The sequence below is a fragment of the Esox lucius genome, chromosome 5 (assembly GCF_011004845.1).
Source record: "Esox lucius isolate fEsoLuc1 chromosome 5, fEsoLuc1.pri, whole genome shotgun sequence".
Lineage (NCBI taxonomy): Eukaryota > Metazoa > Chordata > Actinopteri > Esociformes > Esocidae > Esox > Esox lucius.
The window spans coordinates 9,712,080-9,730,258 of NC_047573.1; the positions used below are offsets into that span (position 1 = coordinate 9,712,080).

General features: G+C 41.5%; 3 protein-coding genes across 5 annotated transcripts; 1 reads left to right on the forward strand and 2 right to left on the reverse strand.

The window, feature by feature from the left end:
• Positions 1 to 2,848: 2,848 nt before the first annotated feature.
• On the reverse strand, positions 2,849 to 9,550 carry g6pca.1 (glucose-6-phosphatase a, catalytic subunit, tandem duplicate 1). Of its 2 annotated transcripts, XM_010866580.2 has the most exons (6): positions 9,462 to 9,550; positions 8,938 to 9,003; positions 7,847 to 7,956; positions 6,571 to 6,673; positions 6,327 to 6,442; positions 2,849 to 4,247 (listed from the first exon to the last, which is right to left on the reverse strand). In XM_010866580.2, exons 1-6 carry the CDS (start codon positions 9,512 to 9,514, stop codon positions 3,733 to 3,735), a joined length of 963 nt encoding a protein of 320 aa, XP_010864882.1. In that variant the 5' UTR covers positions 9,515 to 9,550; the 3' UTR covers positions 2,849 to 3,732. The 2 variants fall into 2 exon arrangements, with proteins under 2 accessions (XP_010864882.1, XP_010864874.2); XM_010866572.4 differs by lacking the exon at positions 9,462 to 9,550 and having other exon boundaries at positions 8,938 to 9,401.
• Positions 9,551 to 10,532: 982 nt separating this feature from the next.
• g6pca.2 (glucose-6-phosphatase a, catalytic subunit, tandem duplicate 2) lies at positions 10,533 to 12,863 on the forward strand. The gene is made up of 5 exons (XM_010866589.4): positions 10,533 to 10,846; positions 11,061 to 11,170; positions 11,560 to 11,668; positions 11,851 to 11,966; positions 12,060 to 12,863. Exons 1-5 carry the CDS (start codon positions 10,617 to 10,619, stop codon positions 12,563 to 12,565), a joined length of 1,071 nt encoding a protein of 356 aa, XP_010864891.1. The 5' UTR covers positions 10,533 to 10,616; the 3' UTR covers positions 12,566 to 12,863.
• A 263-nt stretch (positions 12,864 to 13,126) lies between these two features.
• Positions 13,127 to 17,789, reverse strand: aarsd1 (alanyl-tRNA synthetase domain containing 1). Of its 2 annotated transcripts, XM_010866601.3 has the most exons (12): positions 17,620 to 17,789; positions 16,788 to 16,916; positions 16,459 to 16,618; positions 16,326 to 16,383; positions 16,069 to 16,225; positions 15,818 to 15,934; positions 15,383 to 15,513; positions 15,139 to 15,205; positions 14,957 to 15,048; positions 14,393 to 14,447; positions 14,177 to 14,271; positions 13,127 to 13,846 (listed from the first exon to the last, which is right to left on the reverse strand). In XM_010866601.3, the coding sequence occupies exons 1-12, from the start codon at positions 17,656 to 17,658 to the stop codon at positions 13,720 to 13,722; spliced, it is 1,227 nt and encodes a 408-aa protein (XP_010864903.1). In that variant the 5' UTR covers positions 17,659 to 17,789; the 3' UTR covers positions 13,127 to 13,719. The 2 variants fall into 2 exon arrangements, with proteins under 2 accessions (XP_010864903.1, XP_019901789.1); XM_020046230.2 differs by lacking the exon at positions 13,127 to 13,846 and having other exon boundaries at positions 14,177 to 14,277.
• Between the last annotated feature and the right edge of the window lie 390 nt (positions 17,790 to 18,179).

The following is an 18,179-nucleotide window of genomic DNA, read 5'->3' on the forward strand; positions in this document are numbered from 1 at the left end:
TATTTGGAATGTTTTTTTACTGTACACACTTAGTTTCATCATCCTTAATGTCCTTTTTCGTTAAACATTGGGTAATATAGACTTTACTGCAGCATAAACTGTCAAAGTACCTATAGAGTGGTGTCGGTTTTGAGACAAATCAGTCACACATTTCCCAAGTGGTCAAGTTCTGGGTTGATACTGTTTGTTATAAGCATCTTAATAAGCCATTGTAACTCAACCCATTCATCTCTAAACAGCTGGCACTCACTGAGATGAACCTCCTTATATTTCCCATGATGCCACTTGATTGAGCACCGGTATCTCCTTTTTGAAATAGTATATTGGCTCAGTACCGATTGACTGAACATAAGAGAACTTCAGTCGTATAATTTACATGGGGTCATTCACGAAAAGCCTGGATGAGGCAACTAGGCGTGCTAAGTCCAATTTTGGATGACAAATTCAGTTTGTGAAGTTGAGAGTGTGAAGTTAAAGTAATAGTAGTAAATCTACCATTACCTACAAGTAGTTAACTTGACTTTGATCTTTTCCATGATTGTTTGATCCCTTCTTATGATCTGGTTGGGCATTACTCCAAAAAGTTACAAGGGATCAGCCAATTAACTTGAAAAAATTTCTCCCAACCATACTGCCATTTTTCATGTGATCAAACAAGAGATTCCCATGTGTTTTTATGTGCATAACATGTGCACATGTGAAATTCATGTGTGTTTTTCTGTAAGGGCCAGCTGTCCACCATAGTTTAGGTTCAAGCCTTGACTGTTCTGCTGGTTAAAGCGTTGCTGAGTCCTTGTGGCGATTCATATTGGACAAGCAACATTCTCAGGCAGGTGGACAGTTGTAAAAGCTATCTGGAATTTGTTTGTCTAGTGAGCGGCTCACACCCTCTGTTCTGACGGATGTCTTTGTTGGACACCTAGGAGTGAGATGTTATCTTCAACTTTCCAAAGCCTCTTGGTAGTTGCTGTCATAGAAAAGGGTCACAGGGACAATACCAGAATTGGGGGTGGGTGTGTTGATCTGTTTTAGATAATGTGCTGTGATATTTGGTTTTACAAATTACAGAACAGACTTTGAGAAGCCTTTGTTTTTAATCAACCTCGTTATTTTATCAAAATGTCATATGAATGGACATTTCTAAATGAAAAGCTCTGTTTGGTTTTTTTTTATGAAATTGAACATGAAATTCTTCTTACAACTACAAAACTGTATGAAAATGTTGGATATTGTTGTTTCACAGTCTTTATGTGAACATATGTATTTGTATTTCCCTGTATGTTTCATGTGTATATTAAAGTGTCATCTGTTTCATGCGTTATGAAATGATAATTTTCACCAACATTATCTAACTTAATAAAAAAAAATCATAGTTTTATATTCAGTGTATAATTTTTGCTTCCTTAATTAACATTTAGCAAATGCTTCTAGAGTAAGTAAAAATTATTAAAAGTAGGCTCCAATCACTTTGGTCGTAGGCTACGCATGTAATTGAATAAGTAATAACCTACTAAGCTGTTCAGTAGCATAGCACCCTCCATCCCACTTCTGTGTCGCCTCTGAATCCAAACAGCTTGGTCCCTAGATAGGAGGCCAGATGTTGGAAAGGAGCACTTTCCTCTGGCCCACAGATCAACTCCCACAGCAGTGAAAGGGACATTACTCTGAGTTGGCTGTTGTCTTTCGGATGGGATGTTAAACGAAACAGTCAAACAATAAAACAAGCAATTGTTCTTTATGACAAACGATAATGTCAATAGGTTATAAATAAACGTACTTATCTTATTTGTTTTTTTCGTTTAACACGTCCTACACGGTATGTTTTGACGCGTTTGTGTTGCCGAACAGACACTGTACAGTACGTCAGGACATGTTCTTACGTAGGCGCAATGTGGAAACTGGTGCAACTTCTGGGTATTAAGCATCCATGAATAATTACCATGGACACCAGCTGACACACCTCCTGTTACCCTCTGTCCACGCGCAGGTAGAATGCGAGTCAGCCCTACAGGAAAACTGGCACCCGTCATCATTCTCCCTCTCTCTCATTCACAAGCCCACACTCGCACCAAGATACGAGAGTGGAAGATGTGGTTTTTCACCGGTATACTGAAACATACGACGCTTTAAATATTATAACTAAATTCACACATTTGTAAAACATCCTACACACAAACCATCAATACAGTGAATTCAGGCGCGTCATTACATGAGGGTTTCAACATGGAATTTCGTTTATATAATGACGATAACTTACCAGGTGTTTTGCATTCCAGGATCTACAGTATGAATCAATCTGTAGTTTAAAAATGTAAGCATAGGCAGAAGCACTGAGAACAGCCGAGGGATGGAAACAACACTAGGTGAAATGGATTTTCAGTGCAGTCACCTCAGCAAATATGCGTGTCTCACACGTTGGATTCCCTAGCTATTGGGTTCAGAGTTAGGTGTTTGTGCAATGTGCTGGACACAATGTCCCTGGATGCAGCTGTTCAAGCTCAAAATTCCAGCACTTACATTTCTGCTGTGCACTTCTCCCCATCTACATTTCAAATCTACGGTATACCAAGCATGTGACAGTCCACGGTAAAGTCCAGCCTTCATTGATTTTTTCTGGTATTTTTCTTGGGATGTGTGCAGTCACTAATATACACAGTGAAAAGTCATTAGGAAATCCTGCCCAAAAGCCCCATGAGGTAGTCTTGCTATGTACTAAGCTGGGTGATGATGGTCTCCTAGTTAATGTTTAATGTCTGTCCCTGCTGAGAATTAATCAGTGTTGGCATTTTGGGGGAACAGCAGAGAGAAAAAATGCTGGATGTGATCATTCCCAGAAAAAACACAACACTCAGAGGTATGAAAATCATTTAGTAAATAAAATGTATCGAAAAGCTGTCACATAGTTTCTTCAAATTGAACTGGCTTATCAGCAATATTACAAACATAATCACCTATTACACTGCACCATCAGTGGTGAAAGTAACAATAATTAGTCAGCAGTCTGTCCTGTCTGTTGTACAGTATCTCCACTTGGGGTCCGGAGTCCAAAGCCTGATAATCACCCTTTGTCCTCATGCTGTCATTGAAGTAGCAACAGCAGCACAGTATCATTTGCTAGAATCATTCCTAATTCAAGTTTCAGATATCAGTGTGAGAGTGTGAATTAAACATACAATGGAATACTCTGGTCCGAACTATCTGATACTGTGGAAGACATTTTGTCATGATGATTGACGTGCTGTAAAATCTTTCCAGAGCATAGTTTTCTAGCATCACTTTCTGTATGATTCACTTCCTGAATCATGGGTTATTCTCACTAAAATGATGTTTTCATACACATCATGACATACATTTAACATGGATTTACTGTATAATAGAAATGTACACTAATATATTTCCACAAATACTTCCCATATACACTCATGTTTTTGCTCATGAACTCAGCATGACAATAATTTTTTTCTAAATCAAAACCGTTTCTGAAGGTCGTACAGATTTGCATGACAACTACACCAAGATTCCATCATATGTGTGTTTCATCTGGTGTGTTTCCTGTATCAATTGTGGTGCTGTTTTTTGAACAGTATTTCTGTACTTTTAAACAATGTTTGTCTAAGTCATTTGTGAAATGTCTGTCATCATCAGGCACCAAATCTGTGGTGGCCCCAAACATTATATCAGGGCACATAAATTAACATCTGTGCCAAATGTGGTACACAAAGTGAATTATTTTTATTTAGATTTCAGCTTAGCCACCCCACAACAACCTGGAAATATCCAGGAGAGTCCATTGGGAACCAGGGCTGTGGGGATAAAGAGGGCAGCAGCACTTTTACTGAAGGAGAACAAGTAAAACAATGCCTGGTTTCTGGAGGAGAATGTCAAGGAATCCAGGGTCTGTAGCAGGATTAAGGAGATAGTGATACATCCCAATCTGAAGGAGGTGCTGCTGCTTTTCTCGCTTTCACTGCTGAGGGCTGAGTGCAGGCCCAGTCCTAGGCCAAACAGGGTGCCCATGTTGCGCAAGAGGCTGGCGAAGGGGGTCGAGTCCATGTGGACCCACTCTGGTTTTATACACCACCTCTCTGCTTTCTCCAGTGTCCACAGCAGGTCCACACCCACAGCCTTTAGCAGAACTTCGAATCCCACAGCGAAGGAGAGCAGGAAGAGGGTGGTGTAGAAGTACTTCCTCATACTGGCTCCATAGATCCATTGCACTCTGGAGAACACCTCAGCCACCATGATCCCTGCCATGCATAGAGATCGGGCGGTTTGTCATCAAGCAACAAGAACACAATCGAAAACCGATAACCTTCTTTACTCTACTTGCTGAGTGTAAGTGAAACTACGCTGCACTGTGCAAGCCTGGTTACACAATCACCACAGGACAACGTAAAAGGAAAATAGCCAAACCAAAACCAGAAAACCTGAAGAAGACCACCCATTATGTCAAATATACTTGTCAAATTTGGGATATGTATATTGGTTTCAGATTTGGTCTGGTTCAGACAGTTTCTTGATTTGATGCAAACAAAGATGTCTACTGTATATGATGTCAGCCTGTCATAACGTTAAAAACTTTTTCTAAAGTATAGCACAATAGAGTACAGTTTACTGTGACCCCTAAACTATACTGTTCTGTACTGTGCCACTTTGGTACAATTATCAATAGTATTTTGGGATTTTTCAAAACTCTTAGCACAGAACTCCAAGCTGATCACACTAATTGCATTCAAAACAACTGATTTGGCTTAAATTTGGTTTGTAAACACCTACCACTGCAAGATCATTCATTCAACCACTAGGTTTTAGGCTAAGTATGAGTACATTTCCACATCATCAAAACATAGCATACAGTAGTGCAACCCTCTCAATTTAATCATGGAAACAATCAGTTAGTGCAAGACCAAACAATGTAATACGATTCAAAACGTGTTTTTGAAGTGCTAAAGGTAATCTCTTACCTTTCACAGGTTTCACATTAGGCAAAACTGTTATTATACATTACCCATCACAAATTACTGAAAATGATTTCCAAAATGTATTTTCCATAATCCTGTGTGAATAATGATGACACCTTCTACAGTCATTGGTGCCAAAAAACTTTTATTGCAACATGGGTTTTTTGTCTAATCAGTTGTACGAAATACCTTCAGAAAGAAGTCGTATTTGGCCATGATAACTTGTACCCTACTATAGTCTATTGTACCCTACTATAGTCTATTGTACCCTACTATAGTCTATTGTACCCTACTATAGTCTATTGTACCCTACTATAGTCTATTGTACCCTACTATAGTCTATTGTACCCTACTATGCTCTGTTGTGCTTTACTCTAGTAGTAAAAATACAAATAATTCAGTGCATGTGTTTTTTTTAGATGACCCAAACTTGCCTTATAATGTTGAAATGAAACAAAAAACTGAATTAAATTAAACAAACAGGTAACAGAGGGACAAAGTGAGCCTCAAGTGTATTTGTTTGGTTTGTGCCTGTCTCTATGTGTGTTTGTCTTTCTGTCAGTGTGAATGCTTGTGCCCATTTGACTCTCAGTTTGCCTTTCTGGCTGTTTTGTCTGTCCACGTGCGCATGTGTCTGAAAATCTATCGCTAATATATTGTTATTTTGTGTTGTTTTGCAGTTTAAGCCAATAATGTCTGAACGGGGGGGGGGGGGGTATGTCTGTTGGGTTGATTAGATAGTAACTGTGAGCCAGCAGTGACTGATGTTTGTGAGTTTTATTTATGACAGCTAAACATGTAAAAACAGCATGAACCTTCAGAATTGTTTTGGACCTGTTGGAGACCCCAGCGTAGAGCCATCTATGAAGTGTTCAGATGTGAATGGATTTTGGTATGGAGCTCGTTAGAAAAATACCCACCAGCCACTGCAAGTGTTTTTTTTGGCATCTCTATTATGTGTAAAAATTGGTTCAAAATGTGTATAGTGTGACAATGCTCAATGAGAATATACCATTTGTTTTGTTATTATACAGTTACTAATGTAGTAATTTGTTTCCCACATAAGGGGTGGTACATATTGTCAGGTGTGAGTGGAAGAATGCCTTGCCACATGGTCTTTAGGAAACTCTCCTCAAACCTCATTTGTTCCAGCTAACTCTCCTGTTTGAGTGAGCAGTCTGACAGGAAGCACAACAGTCCTGTGGCATGTGCATCGGGGAGGACACAGTAACCAATCTTCAACTCTCCCGACACTGTTTGATTTTCCTCCAACGTGGCAAAGCAATTAATCAGGAATCCACAAAATTGGAAGAAAAGTGTGAAGGAAGAAGAACACAAACACAGACCAAGCGTCAGTCCTCTGACCTGAGATGACCCCACAGATGACCTGGTGGGGGAAGTGTGCGGCCATGTAGACCCTGGACATGCAAACCAGAAGCTCCGCGGAACACAGCAGCATCCAGAGTCCCACCTGCAAGAACCTGGGAATGGACACAACACTGAGGACCAGACAACCCTGGGTTCTTCCCCTTAAAAACACAGGCTCCTGGTGAAAGCATATCGATGAGTATTAACAGTAACACCACTGACTCCTTCACGTTCGACACACCTGTACAGGAGCGAAGGGAACCTTTTCGCCGCCATTGAGAGGACAGCCGTTATCATCACGTAGCCCACCGCAGCCGAGCCCATGGCATGACCCGAAGGGCATCCTATGAAGAACTACACACATTGGCTTCGTGGACCATTTAGGATGCTGACTCTCAGTTCAGTATCAACACTCCCAATCATGTGAGTTTGGACAGTGCTGAAACTAACATTTTACATGTGCTTTTACAGCCTGGAGGACCTCCCTGGGGGGATATTTTCAAATCTGTCTATGTGAAGAAGACATTTATTTAGACACATAATGAATAGCATGTGATTTCAATGTAAATAGATAACTGAAATTCCAATTACAGACTACTATGAAATACATCAAACCCTTACAAATAACAGGTGAGGCTGGACATTTTGTGTATATAATCTTTGGGAACCTTTTCATCATCATTGTGCATGAATCATTAAAGATTATTAAAAAAAAATTTGCATCCTCATAACTGTACAATATTTTCTTTTACTGATATTTAATGAAGAAATGGCACAAGACATTATTTCCCACTCATATCCCATTCAGCCAAAAATTATCCAAAAGAAATTAAAACAAATTGTAAATGCAGCCAACAAGTTTGCAGATTCCCTACTTCCTCGTAGTGTCCTCATTACATTCAATGAGTATTGGGATCAAATACTAAACTTTCTATACTTTTAATACTCCACTGTATAAGTGAATTTGTCCAAATGTTTAACACTTCTTGAAATTGGAGAAATAGATTCATAAGCTACCACCAGTCAGCACTGTGGCCAAATATGAAACTTGTAGGGGAAAAACATATTTTGGAAAACGAGACAAATTCCACTAAACAGCTTCACTATCGGAATGTATATGAAGGGAAGTGTGGGCAACAGTGTCTCCAGCATCGTCCCAGTTCACATTGCTGACAGGATATTATTCTATCTGGATAGTGGGAACACCTTAAAGATGCAATTATCAAAGCAAAAATGACATTTTGTGACACAGTACACTTCTAACTGAAGGTTGAACTGAACTGTCTATAGGCATGATTTAACTGAGTCATCTTATCGCAGGCTTGACCATGCCAAATGAGAATCAACCCCAAAGAGCAAAGGCGGTTATGGCCCTAATAGGTAATAGTGTTATCATTAATTTATTGCATAGAGGCTGTTTTATGCTCATAGTGCTACAGTATGAGCTTGAGATGTATTGGGTGAACATCAATCATTGCCAGACCAGCACACATTGGCCAATCTAGGGAATTGCCTACCTGGTCCTGTTTCACAGGTGATGGGGAATTGTTTTAAATCGGGTGCTGGATCTGTCCCATAGAAGCGAGTATCATGGACCCACCAATAAGGTCTCTCTCCAAATAGAACCCTGCCATGATGAAATGGTTTAACTCCTTCAAATGTATCATCTTTGAAATGGCTACAGATTTCATTTGAAGTTTTTTTTTATATGGCTGTCTTTTTAATAGGATTTGCACTATACACCACCATTCAAAAGTTTGCAGTCACTTAGAAATTTCCTTGTTTTTGAAAGAAAAGCAATATCTACATAGGTGTACAGAGGCCCATTATCAGCAACCATCAGTCCTGTGTTCCCTCGGCAACTGGCTACTAAGTACTCGCAAAACACCATTCTCAAAGTCTACAGTGAAGAGGAGACTCCAGAATGCTGGCCTTCTAGGGTTGCAAAGAAAAAGCCATGTCTTACACGGGCCAATAAAAAGAAAATATTAAGATAGACAGAAGAACACACACTGGACACAGGAAGATTGGAAAAAAGGTTTATAACATGATTGGAGCCAATTTCCTCCTAGAACAGAGAAATTACCCAAAACACAGCTCCAAACTATGCAAGAAAAAGGAGAATTCAGTATTCAGTATGTCTATAATAGAGTGGCCAGTACAGTTACCAGATCTCAACCCTATTGAGCTGTTGTGGCAGCAGTTTCAGTTGTGGTATCTCTTCAGATTACTTAACAAATTGACAACTAGAAAGCCAAAGTTCTGCAAGGCTGTAATTGCTGCAAATTGAGGATTCTTTGATGAAAGTTTGAAGGACATAAAAATTATTTCAATAAAAAAATCTAAATTTCTAAACTTGCCAATGACTATATTTCCTATTGATTTTGTTATATTTCCTATTCAAACTAATTTCATGTATAGTTTTCCTGGAAAACAAGGACATTTCTAAGTGATCCCAAATTTCTGAACGTATTTTTTGTATCTTTGAGTCAGTGTAAGTTCTCATAAAAGGAACTAAATCAAAATGTTTTCTGAAAGCAGTCATTCTAAAAAAAAAATACATATTTATTTTTTAAATTGTAGAATACCAATCAAAGCTATTTCTTACCACTTCAGGACCAAGTTGAGCCAATCTCCAATGACAGCCACCCAGATGAGCTTGACCCCCACATCCCTGCGTAGATGGAACCAGATTGGGAAGAAACAGAAGAAGGTAGTATGAAGGTCAGCTACAGTAGAGGCCAGGCTAAACCAGCTCTCATAGTCCCCATACTGGGTCTGCAGATGAATGGCCACCTCTACCCCCCAGCTGTGGAAAAGATCCATAAGTACGGTGTAGTCCCAGGACAATCCCCAGGGACGATGCACCTTCACTGGGAGTGGATTGAAGAGTGGTCATGAGAGGTCCTCTAAAGTCAGCCAGTCTGTCTGTAAAAACTGGACTTTACTCAAGGTTAGGGAATTTGTTTGCCTTCAGAAGGACATGACAGGCTCTGTGATCTTTAGCCTCACCCCACCAACGAGCCCCTGTTTACCAAAACTGGTAAACAGAGGTCCCTTGCTTTGGAGTGATAAGCTAGTGCCTGAAACAGAATGTGAGGACACCTTTTAGCAGGGACAGAATTGATTTACCTGCTGAATGTCCTATAGTATATTTGTCTCAGCATTTCAACCACATCCATCATTAGCGTGCAAAATGAATGGAATGAAATCCATCAAGCAGGCATTATTGACATGGTAACCTCCTCTAATGACAACTGAGCCTGGAGGGGGGTGGTCCAGTCTAACTTATTTACAGTACAGTGAGTCCTGTATCCAGGGCCTAGATTTACTGGTGAGTTATCTTCTCAGTATCTCCTTCCTAAGTCCCACATAATTTAATGATTAATTGTCTTATATAACCAGCAGAATTCTATCCATCCACCATGTTCACAAGATTTCGAGAAACCTGATTATATAACTGCTAACCGATTATTATTTGCTGGTAATTAAATTATTTTGCATACTGACAACATTTATATAGCCTTATATATGAATATACAGTATAAGGCTGTATATACACATACACACATACAGCTCCGGAATTCTTTCCTTTCCAAAAATGTTGAAAAAAAAGTTTTTCAGTGAGGAACAGAAGTGTTCAATTTACAGTGGTCTCTTATTTTTTGACTTTTTTGGAAAGGAAAGAAAAAGCTGCAGCTGTCTTAAATTTTTTCCGGAGCTGTATATGTGTATAAAAAAACATTTGAAATGTTAAGTTAAAACATTGACTGCAGATGTCTTCAGGTCATTTATGCTTGCATTTATGCTAGTAGTCTAAAAATCTTATGAATGACCTCTAATGTATTGAAGATAAAACAGGCTTACTATGATGCAAAGCAACATTGTTTTCCTATAGAGAAAAGCAAAGCACGCACTGTCCCCACGTCTGACTACTTGTTTTTACCACAACCTGTGTTGTGCAGAAAGTTACGTTTTAATGGAAACTACACTGGTCAATCATAAATAGTCCGTTCTACTTCAGGTCGAGACGCCAAGACACTGATTGACCATTGTTTTGCCCTTCTTCTATTTGTTTGTGTGGTCTCTCTCAGTACAGCCCTCCCAAACTCTACTGTTTTATTACGTGTACAAGGTCCAAAGATTAGGCTGTGCATGTGTTTAGGTGGTGGGTTCCATGTGGTATAAAAACAACTGTCAGACTCCCAGATGGTTACAGAGCTCTCTTTCCCAACCACACCTCATATTGGCTTCGTGGACTGATAGTTCACTAAGGACATCTGGAAAATGGAAGCCGTTATGGACACCATGCAGGGCTATGGGGTGAGCGCCACCAATTACCTCCAGACAAACTACAAGGATGCCCAGGGCTGGTTCCTTTGGGTGTCCTGGGCTGCTGACCTCAGGAACACCTTCTTCATTTTCTTCCCTATCTGGTTCCACCTACGGGAGTCCGTGGGCATCAAGCTTATCTGGGTGGCGGTGATCGGTGACTGGCTCAACCTGGTCTTCAAGTGGTGAGTTTGGCTGCACTTACTTGCTACCTGGACTAAGAAGTAATTGTAAAATCAAAAAGACAGGGAACATAGTAATTTAGAATGTGACAAATGTGTCGCTACGGCAACATCTGACACATTGAAAATTAGATTCACCATCTCAGCCAGTTTGATGAAACCACTTGAATTCCCTGCTCTAGTGCTAGTTCTAAGTGGCCTTTGCTTCCCGTCTAAGGATTTTGTTTGGCGAGAGGCCGTATTGGTGGGTCCACGAAACTCCTTACTACAGCAATACGCCTGCACCTCAGATTCAACAATACCCCATGACCTGCGAGACTGGACCAGGTAAGCACAACAACTTCACCTCCATGTTTGTTTTCCCAAAATGCTGTGTGAAATGTAATAACCATTTTACAATGAAATCCTGTGCATAAAAAAATTAAATAGCTCAAAATCAAGCCAACATATATGTAACCACATCGTAGCTGAGGAAAGGTCGGCCAGGTTATATCGTATGTGTTTTATATATTGTATGCTTCTATCAATCAATCAATGAAATGTATTTATAAAGCCCTTTTTACATCAGCAGATGTCACAAAGTGCTTTTACAAAACACCTGGCCTTAAACCCTAAGGAGCAAAACAACAGTAGTGATGATTCTGTCTGTGGATAATTTTCAGTGTTCTACATTACAGTACTGTGTTGGGTTTTATGAACGTCTGTGTGCCTGACAGGCAGTCCGTCTGGCCATGCTATGGGAGCTGCCAGCGTCTACTACACACTTGTCACCTCCATCCTGGCCATCACGCTGAGCAACAAGACGAGATCCTCTTCAAAGGGCCTGTGAGTCATCCTGAACATTTTCAATTGTTTTGCTCTCGTTGACCCCCGCTGTCATCCAGCGCTCATCGGTTTGCTCCCATTAATCTGTACAGCAGGCCAGCTGATGACTGTTTAGGGACATTTATGACGAAAATCAACTGGCAATCCTTGGCTGACAGTTCCTCTACCTTTTGTCCGTTCAGGTATGCACGGGTTACTCTGTGGGCATTCTTCTGGGCAGTCCAGGTTTGCGTCTGTCTCTCCAGGGTCTTCATTGCTGCACACTTTCCCCACCAAGTGATCTGTGGAGTCCTCACAGGTCAGTGCAAAGCCCTTGAGACAAAAATTACAACTCCGGCAAACAGGAGTAATTAACCGCATGTCGCTAATACCCATTCTGTTTGATTTCCAGGTATGGTTGTGGCAGAGGTCTTCAACAGAACCCAGTGGATCTATGGAGCCAGTATGAAGAAGTACTTCTACACCACCCTCTTTCTGCTCTCCTTCGCTGTGGGTTTCTATGTGCTGCTGAAGGCTGTGGGTGTGGACCTGCTGTGGACAATGGAGAAAGCCCAGAAGTGGTGTGTAAAACCAGAGTGGGTCCACATGGACTCGACCCCCTTTGCCAGCCTCCTGCGCAACATGGGCACCCTGTTTGGCCTAGGACTGGGCCTGCACTCGCCGCTCTACACCGAATGCAAGAAAAGCAACAGCGCCCTCTTCAGGACGGGATGTATCGTCAGCTCGCTTGTCCTGCTACACCTCTTTGACTCCTTCAAGCTCCCCACACACACCGCCGCTCTCTTTTATCTGCTGTCTTTTTGCAAGAGTGCCACCGTCCCCCTGGTAGCCGTCAGCATCATCCCCTACTGTGTGTCCGGGGCCTTGAGTGGCGTACAAGGCAAGAAACATCTGTGAGGTTGTGAACCACTGACACCCCATATAGACTCACACAGAATTGACTCAGGGATTGAACAGTTTCCACTGGTGCTTCAACCCCTTAACTGTTCCATAGATTGACTTTTTCTCCCAAAGATCTAAAGAGATCAATAAGATATTTGCCATCCAGTTACTCAGTGTAAATATCTTATATTCTTATCAATGAGCACTGGACATTGAAAGCATACTGAGGCACCTAAGAATGTGTGGTTTAATTGTGTTAAAAAACCCAATCATTTTTCAGTAGTTCAATGTGAACTTAGGACTCAAGTGAATGTTTCATTGCATTTGTTTTGACTAAGACTCATTTTTAAACCAGTCTGGGAGGAAATGAGCCCAAACATGGGTCTACTGTACAGTGCATTCTAAAGAATGTTCTATAACTATGTTAATATCGTTTTTGTAACAGTTTTTCCTGTTTAAAGTATTTTTGAAAATTGACCGATATTTATAATAAACATTTAAAAAATATGATTGAAAATTGTATATTCATTTAACACTACTAAACATACAATAAGGTTTTACTTCCAACAAATTTACCATGTTCAATCATTTACTAAGGACAAAATGCTGACAAACTAACAATCAATCCAACAAACATTTTAAAATCATGATTTTTGAACCCCCAAAACAGTAGCGCACAGTACCCCTGATGTCTTAGTTAAACAAGTACCTATTTTAATGACAAAGACTGACCAGACCAGCTGTTATCAACTCTACATGGAACCCTGACCTTTGGCCTTGTGTTCATTAATGACACAGGTCCACACGTCACACAGCCGTCACAGATATGTAAAACAACGGACAACCTTGCCTGAACCATCTATATTTGACTACCAGGTTTTCCAATTGATAAGGTCTTGCTCTTTCATTGCAGACCAAACTGATTTTTTATTAAATACAAACCTCTAATTTAAAATATATACAATTACTTAAATGATTCTTTTTTACATTTGCCTTTTTAATCATCATGAATGTACGGTATGTAGCAATATTCCGGAGCAGGATTTAGACTGCAGTTATCACACAGTTCAGACGTGAGTTCCCATGTAGTGCTGGAGTTGGTCATCTTGTGATCGGGTCCTGCCCGTGGGACGTGTTTCAGGGAGAAGAAAGGCCACGCCAGACATCCATTACGGCTCACTCCTGCAGTGCTCCAGTAGCAGGGCCTCCACCTCCCCTCGGCGTGCCATGCTGTTCACTTTGCCCTGGAAGCGCCCGTTCTTTCCTGCTCCTTTGCCCTCAAGCATCTCCAGTACTCTGCAAAAGACAGATACAACAACACTTTTTGAATTTCTAGTACATTTTTGTTGTTGTTTTTAAATAATTCATTTGAAGAACACCTCCACCAGAAAAAATATTTCTTGAAAATCTTGAACACAAATCTGGAAAAAAACGTATAGGTCCCCCTTTGAGTATTTTATCAACCTTTATTTAACAAAAAGTAGTGACGTCCTTTCTCTTTTACACTATCGACTGAAGCAAAAGTTGCAGGGAAGAGGAGACACATTAAATCACCTAGCAGAGCCCATCAAATTCAACAGGTCCACAGCTCCAGAGCTGCAAAGCAGAGTCCTGTCAGGGTCTTACCGTGGTCCCAGTTCAACCACCTTCTGACTAGGTCCAGCTAGCAGGAACAGACCTGGTCCCTTTTCTTCTCCAACTGTCAGGAACACCAAAGTCTCCTAGGACTCAAAAAAAGTCCAATATACATTTAAATCTTATGCCTTAGACGTTTTCATTACAATCATAATTAAGAAGAAAACATTGAACGATGGCCAGAAAGAAAAGAAAGACTCATCGTACCTCAGTGGCTATTTCATTGGCTATTATGCTCATAAACTCGTTGTCACCCTCTTTCCTGTAATGGAAAGCAGATTGAACATTACCTTTACTATTTCAATGTACTGATGAATGTTTGTGATATCCAATTTGTGAATAGGACCCAATTAATTGCAGTGAATCCACGTAGACAGGGGACAGTCAGAGAGACAGTCGTATGCTCCTTTCACACAGCCCAACCAGGAAGCACTCTTCAGAATCCGTGCCCCCTCTGAGACATGACCGCGTTCTCCAGGCCAAAAACCACCCCTGAGCTTGCAGGTGCCCAACCAACAACACATACTCGCCAAAGGGCGACGGAGCAGGCAGCCCTGAGACAATGTTCACTGTCCCATGCAGGACCAACATGCACTGTGGGAGTACAGCAGCCAGGATTAATACCCTCACCGCAATGGCGCAGCTGAACTGAGATGCAGTGGCTACCACCCCCTGTGCCGTTAAGAGGATGGACATTTTCAATGATGGATTTCCAGCCAGTCACATCATCTTAAAACCTAAACACAGGAGTGTACGTGGGGAGACTCTCACTTGTGAAAAGCAAAGAAGTTGCCTCTCTCTGGGTTGAGCTTGAAGTTCTGGGCTACGAGAACGGCCATGTCCCTCAGCAGATTCAAATTACACTGTCAAACAAAGACAGATCTAGGTTAGTGATTCATATTAAGACAGAATGAGGGAACTTCAGAGTAACAGGGGGTGTTCAGTAGGTTTACCTTCTGCAGAGCCTTAACTGTCTTCTGGATCTTGTCCACTGCATCAACATGATCATCTGGTCCAGTTCTGTGTAACAAATCAAGTGTTTGAAAGGTTATGTTCTTAATCCAAAGATACATGTTTCATCATTATATAGAGTGTGTAATGTGAAATATATACAGATTATAATGTGATGTCTATATAGATACAATTTTGAAGCATATTGACATTGTGGCTCAATCAGCACTGCATAATGGAACTCACTTGAGGAGAGAAACTAATGAACGTTCTATGCTGTAGCTTCTCTCAACATACTTCAGGACTCGAAAGCCCACCAGGAATATCAGGTTGGTCTTGTTCTTCTTTCCTTTCTCTGTCCCCAATAGTTTTATGACCTAGAACACGGATTGAATCTGTCAATGGAGACGCCCACCTGCATCCGTGAAACCATATCAAGTCACACTGACCCAGCACCGAAACGAATGTTTTGACCACTCATGTAAAAGAGCATTTCCTGGCCTAGGATGTCACCACAAAACAGGGGTGGGGCTGACCACCGGGGGGGCGTGACTTTAAATCCTTCAACACAATAAGAGGGGAGGCTGTGTGTAGCCGTGACAGCCAAAACAGGATCCTGCGCTTGTTTAAGACACACTAACAGTGTTCGGTTTGAGAGCTGTGGAGGGCCGGAGTTCCGACCTGCAAGTGACTGAGGTTGGACACGTGGGTCCCGCAGCACATGTTGGCATCCACTCCTTCAATGTCGATGATCCGGATTGGCCCCGCGGGGTCATCTGGGAGACCACGGCTCCGCACCTAACGGGAAACAGCATCTTAACGCATCTCCGGTCAATACGCTCCCCACGATCCCACAGCGAACATGGGTCGACTCCAGACAAGACTATTCTCACGGGTGTTTCGGAAAAGGCGTTTGTGCACGCCACGCCCACCTTTTCCAGCGCAGGGTCGTCCAAGGAGAGGAGCTGAACGGTGACGGGGATGTTAGCGCGGATCTTCTCGTTGACAGCCGCCTCCAGGGCCTCGACCTGGGCTGGCTTCAGGGAGGGTGTGTCCAGCTCTATGGTGCTGCGCTGACGACCCAACTCCCTGGAACACCCCGGTGGAGGAGAAAGACCCAAACCTTTCAACTTAATTCAACAGCCATTTAAAAAAATAATAATAATCAATGTCCCCTGTGCGTGCTTACCAAGACGTGGTCTTGTAACCAAACATGGAATCTGCCAAAGCTGTGATTAGGTGTTGTCCTAAGGGGCAAGAAGAAACAACATAACTGTCTGGGTAGGGATCTACACGTATGTTAAGCCTGTCCCTGCTTTTACCTGAGTGCTGCTGCATGTGGTCAAACCTCCGCTCCCAGTCCACCTTCAGCTGCACCTCCCGGCCCACCTCAAGGACTGAGCCCACAAAGTGCACCGCCTCAGCGCCGTTCCTCGTCACCCGCAGCACCGGCACGTCCCCAATCAGGCCGTGGTCGTCTGGCTGTGGACAGAATGTACTGGGGGTTAGCCTGCTTCCTGTAACACAAACAAACGTCTAACGCAACCACCAGCAGGAGCAGGGGCAGTTTCACTGACTTGACAAATGTGACGGATGAGAAGAGGATGTTGTTGTTGTTGTTTTTCCCCCACACACAAAGCATATTGCTCACCTGGCCACCTCCCTCTGGAAACAATATGGTGTCTTGAAGTTTCACATTAAAGCCTTTAATTATTTCTTTCTTCCCGTTAATTTCTTGCTTCAGTTCAGCAGGCGAGCAGGCCACTACTGAGGTAACAAACTGTAGAGAGATAATTTGCCATAATAAACATTATAGGTTGGCATACCATGCTGAAAATAGTTATTTTAGTTTTACGGAGAGTAAACTTTAGGATTACTATCAGGAGGCACAAAAATGTAGCAAATGCACACGTCTGCTATTACTGAATGCAGACAGACGTTGTCAATGAAAACTTAAGATATATTAGCTGTTTCATTGCCAAAGCAATGTGCAATCACAAACAGATCATAAACATTCAAACACACAGTAGACTATTCCGGGTAGCCGGCTAGATTTGTCATATTTTATGCAACTAGGTAGCGATATTACTGTGTAGTTAGCTTTTTGATTTACAATTTCCTACACATGGCATTAGAAGACTACCTCTCGTGTAAGAAATTAACTCGATAGCCAGCTAACTGGCTAGACGACAAGCCCATGGTGGTATTCATTTATTCCAACAGAACGTTGTGGAGAAACAGGTACTATTGGGCACATTTTGAAGAAAAAGGAGGGCGCAAACCTTAACTGAACAATAGTAACTCTGTTTAACAAACGCTTCGCACATAAAACGTTTAGTTTGTCAGAATGAGGACAATCTAGCTATGGTTGTTTGGAAGTAGGTTAACATCGGCTCAGACCTTAGCCAACAAACTCCTGTCTTGTGGCGACATGATCTCACACATCACAAGATTAATATATATTTTAGTGTACTCACTCATACCTCTTGCATGTAACAATCTCTTTGACACTGAAAAGCCATTTTTATAGAAATATCTCATAAACCCAAGACACAACGTCTAAAATAGCAGCTATCAGGAACTGCGCCAATAGCTGGTCCAACAGCACACAACAACAGCATTCTCTCAGTATACTGCCACCTATTGGACACATCTCTCACGAACACTAACAGCACTGTAACTCTTGACCATTCACCGACTTGAATCAATCCTTTTAACTTAAAAATCTGTAAAACGTTTATGAATTAACACGTGCATACATGCACTTAAAATACACAGCATTAACATTTGAATCGTTTATGCTTGAGTTGCAGTGGCCAGACACCAAAATAAATGCTTCGAAACGTCCCCACAGTAAACTACACAAAACCACCTCATGTCTTTAACGTCTAAAAACTCTTGTCAATCAAAAACGTGTATCTATGTTTACTTCGTACTTTGACCTTGTCTCATGTCTTATAAGATTCATATAAGACACGAGTCTGTATATACACTAAAATAATAAATTAAGATCACTCTGGCATTCCATGGGTGTGGGGCAATA

Coding starts and splice junctions, on each gene's coding strand:
- g6pca.2 (XM_010866589.4), top strand. CDS start 10,617: ATGGAAGCCGTTATGGACACCATGCAGGGCTATGGGGTGAGCGCCACC. Junction 10,847..11,060: donor CTCAACCTGGTCTTCAAGTG/GTGAGTTTGGCT, acceptor TTCCCGTCTAAG/GATTTTGTTTGGCGAGAGGC. Junction 11,669..11,850: donor AGATCCTCTTCAAAGGGCCT/GTGAGTCATCCT, acceptor TTGTCCGTTCAG/GTATGCACGGGTTACTCTGT.
- aarsd1 (XM_010866601.3), bottom strand. CDS start 17,658: ATGGCTTTTCAGTGTCAAAGAGATTGTTACATGCAAGAG. Junction 15,514..15,817: donor CCAACCTCAGTCACTTGCAG/GTCGGAACTCCG, acceptor TCCGTGTTCTAG/GTCATAAAACTATTGGGGAC. Junction 15,049..15,138: donor CAGTTAAGGCTCTGCAGAAG/GTAAACCTACTG, acceptor TTTGTTTGACAG/TGTAATTTGAATCTGCTGAG.
- g6pca.1 (XM_010866572.4), bottom strand. CDS start 9,155: ATGGATCTTTTCCACAGCTGGGGGGTAGAGGTGGCCATTCATCTGCAG. Junction 7,957..8,937: donor CTCAACTTGGTCCTGAAGTG/GTAAGAAATAGC, acceptor TCATCATGGCAG/GGTTCTATTTGGAGAGAGAC. Junction 4,248..6,326: donor CATCTGTGGGGTCATCTCAG/GTCAGAGGACTG, acceptor TATGCATGGCAG/GGATCATGGTGGCTGAGGTG.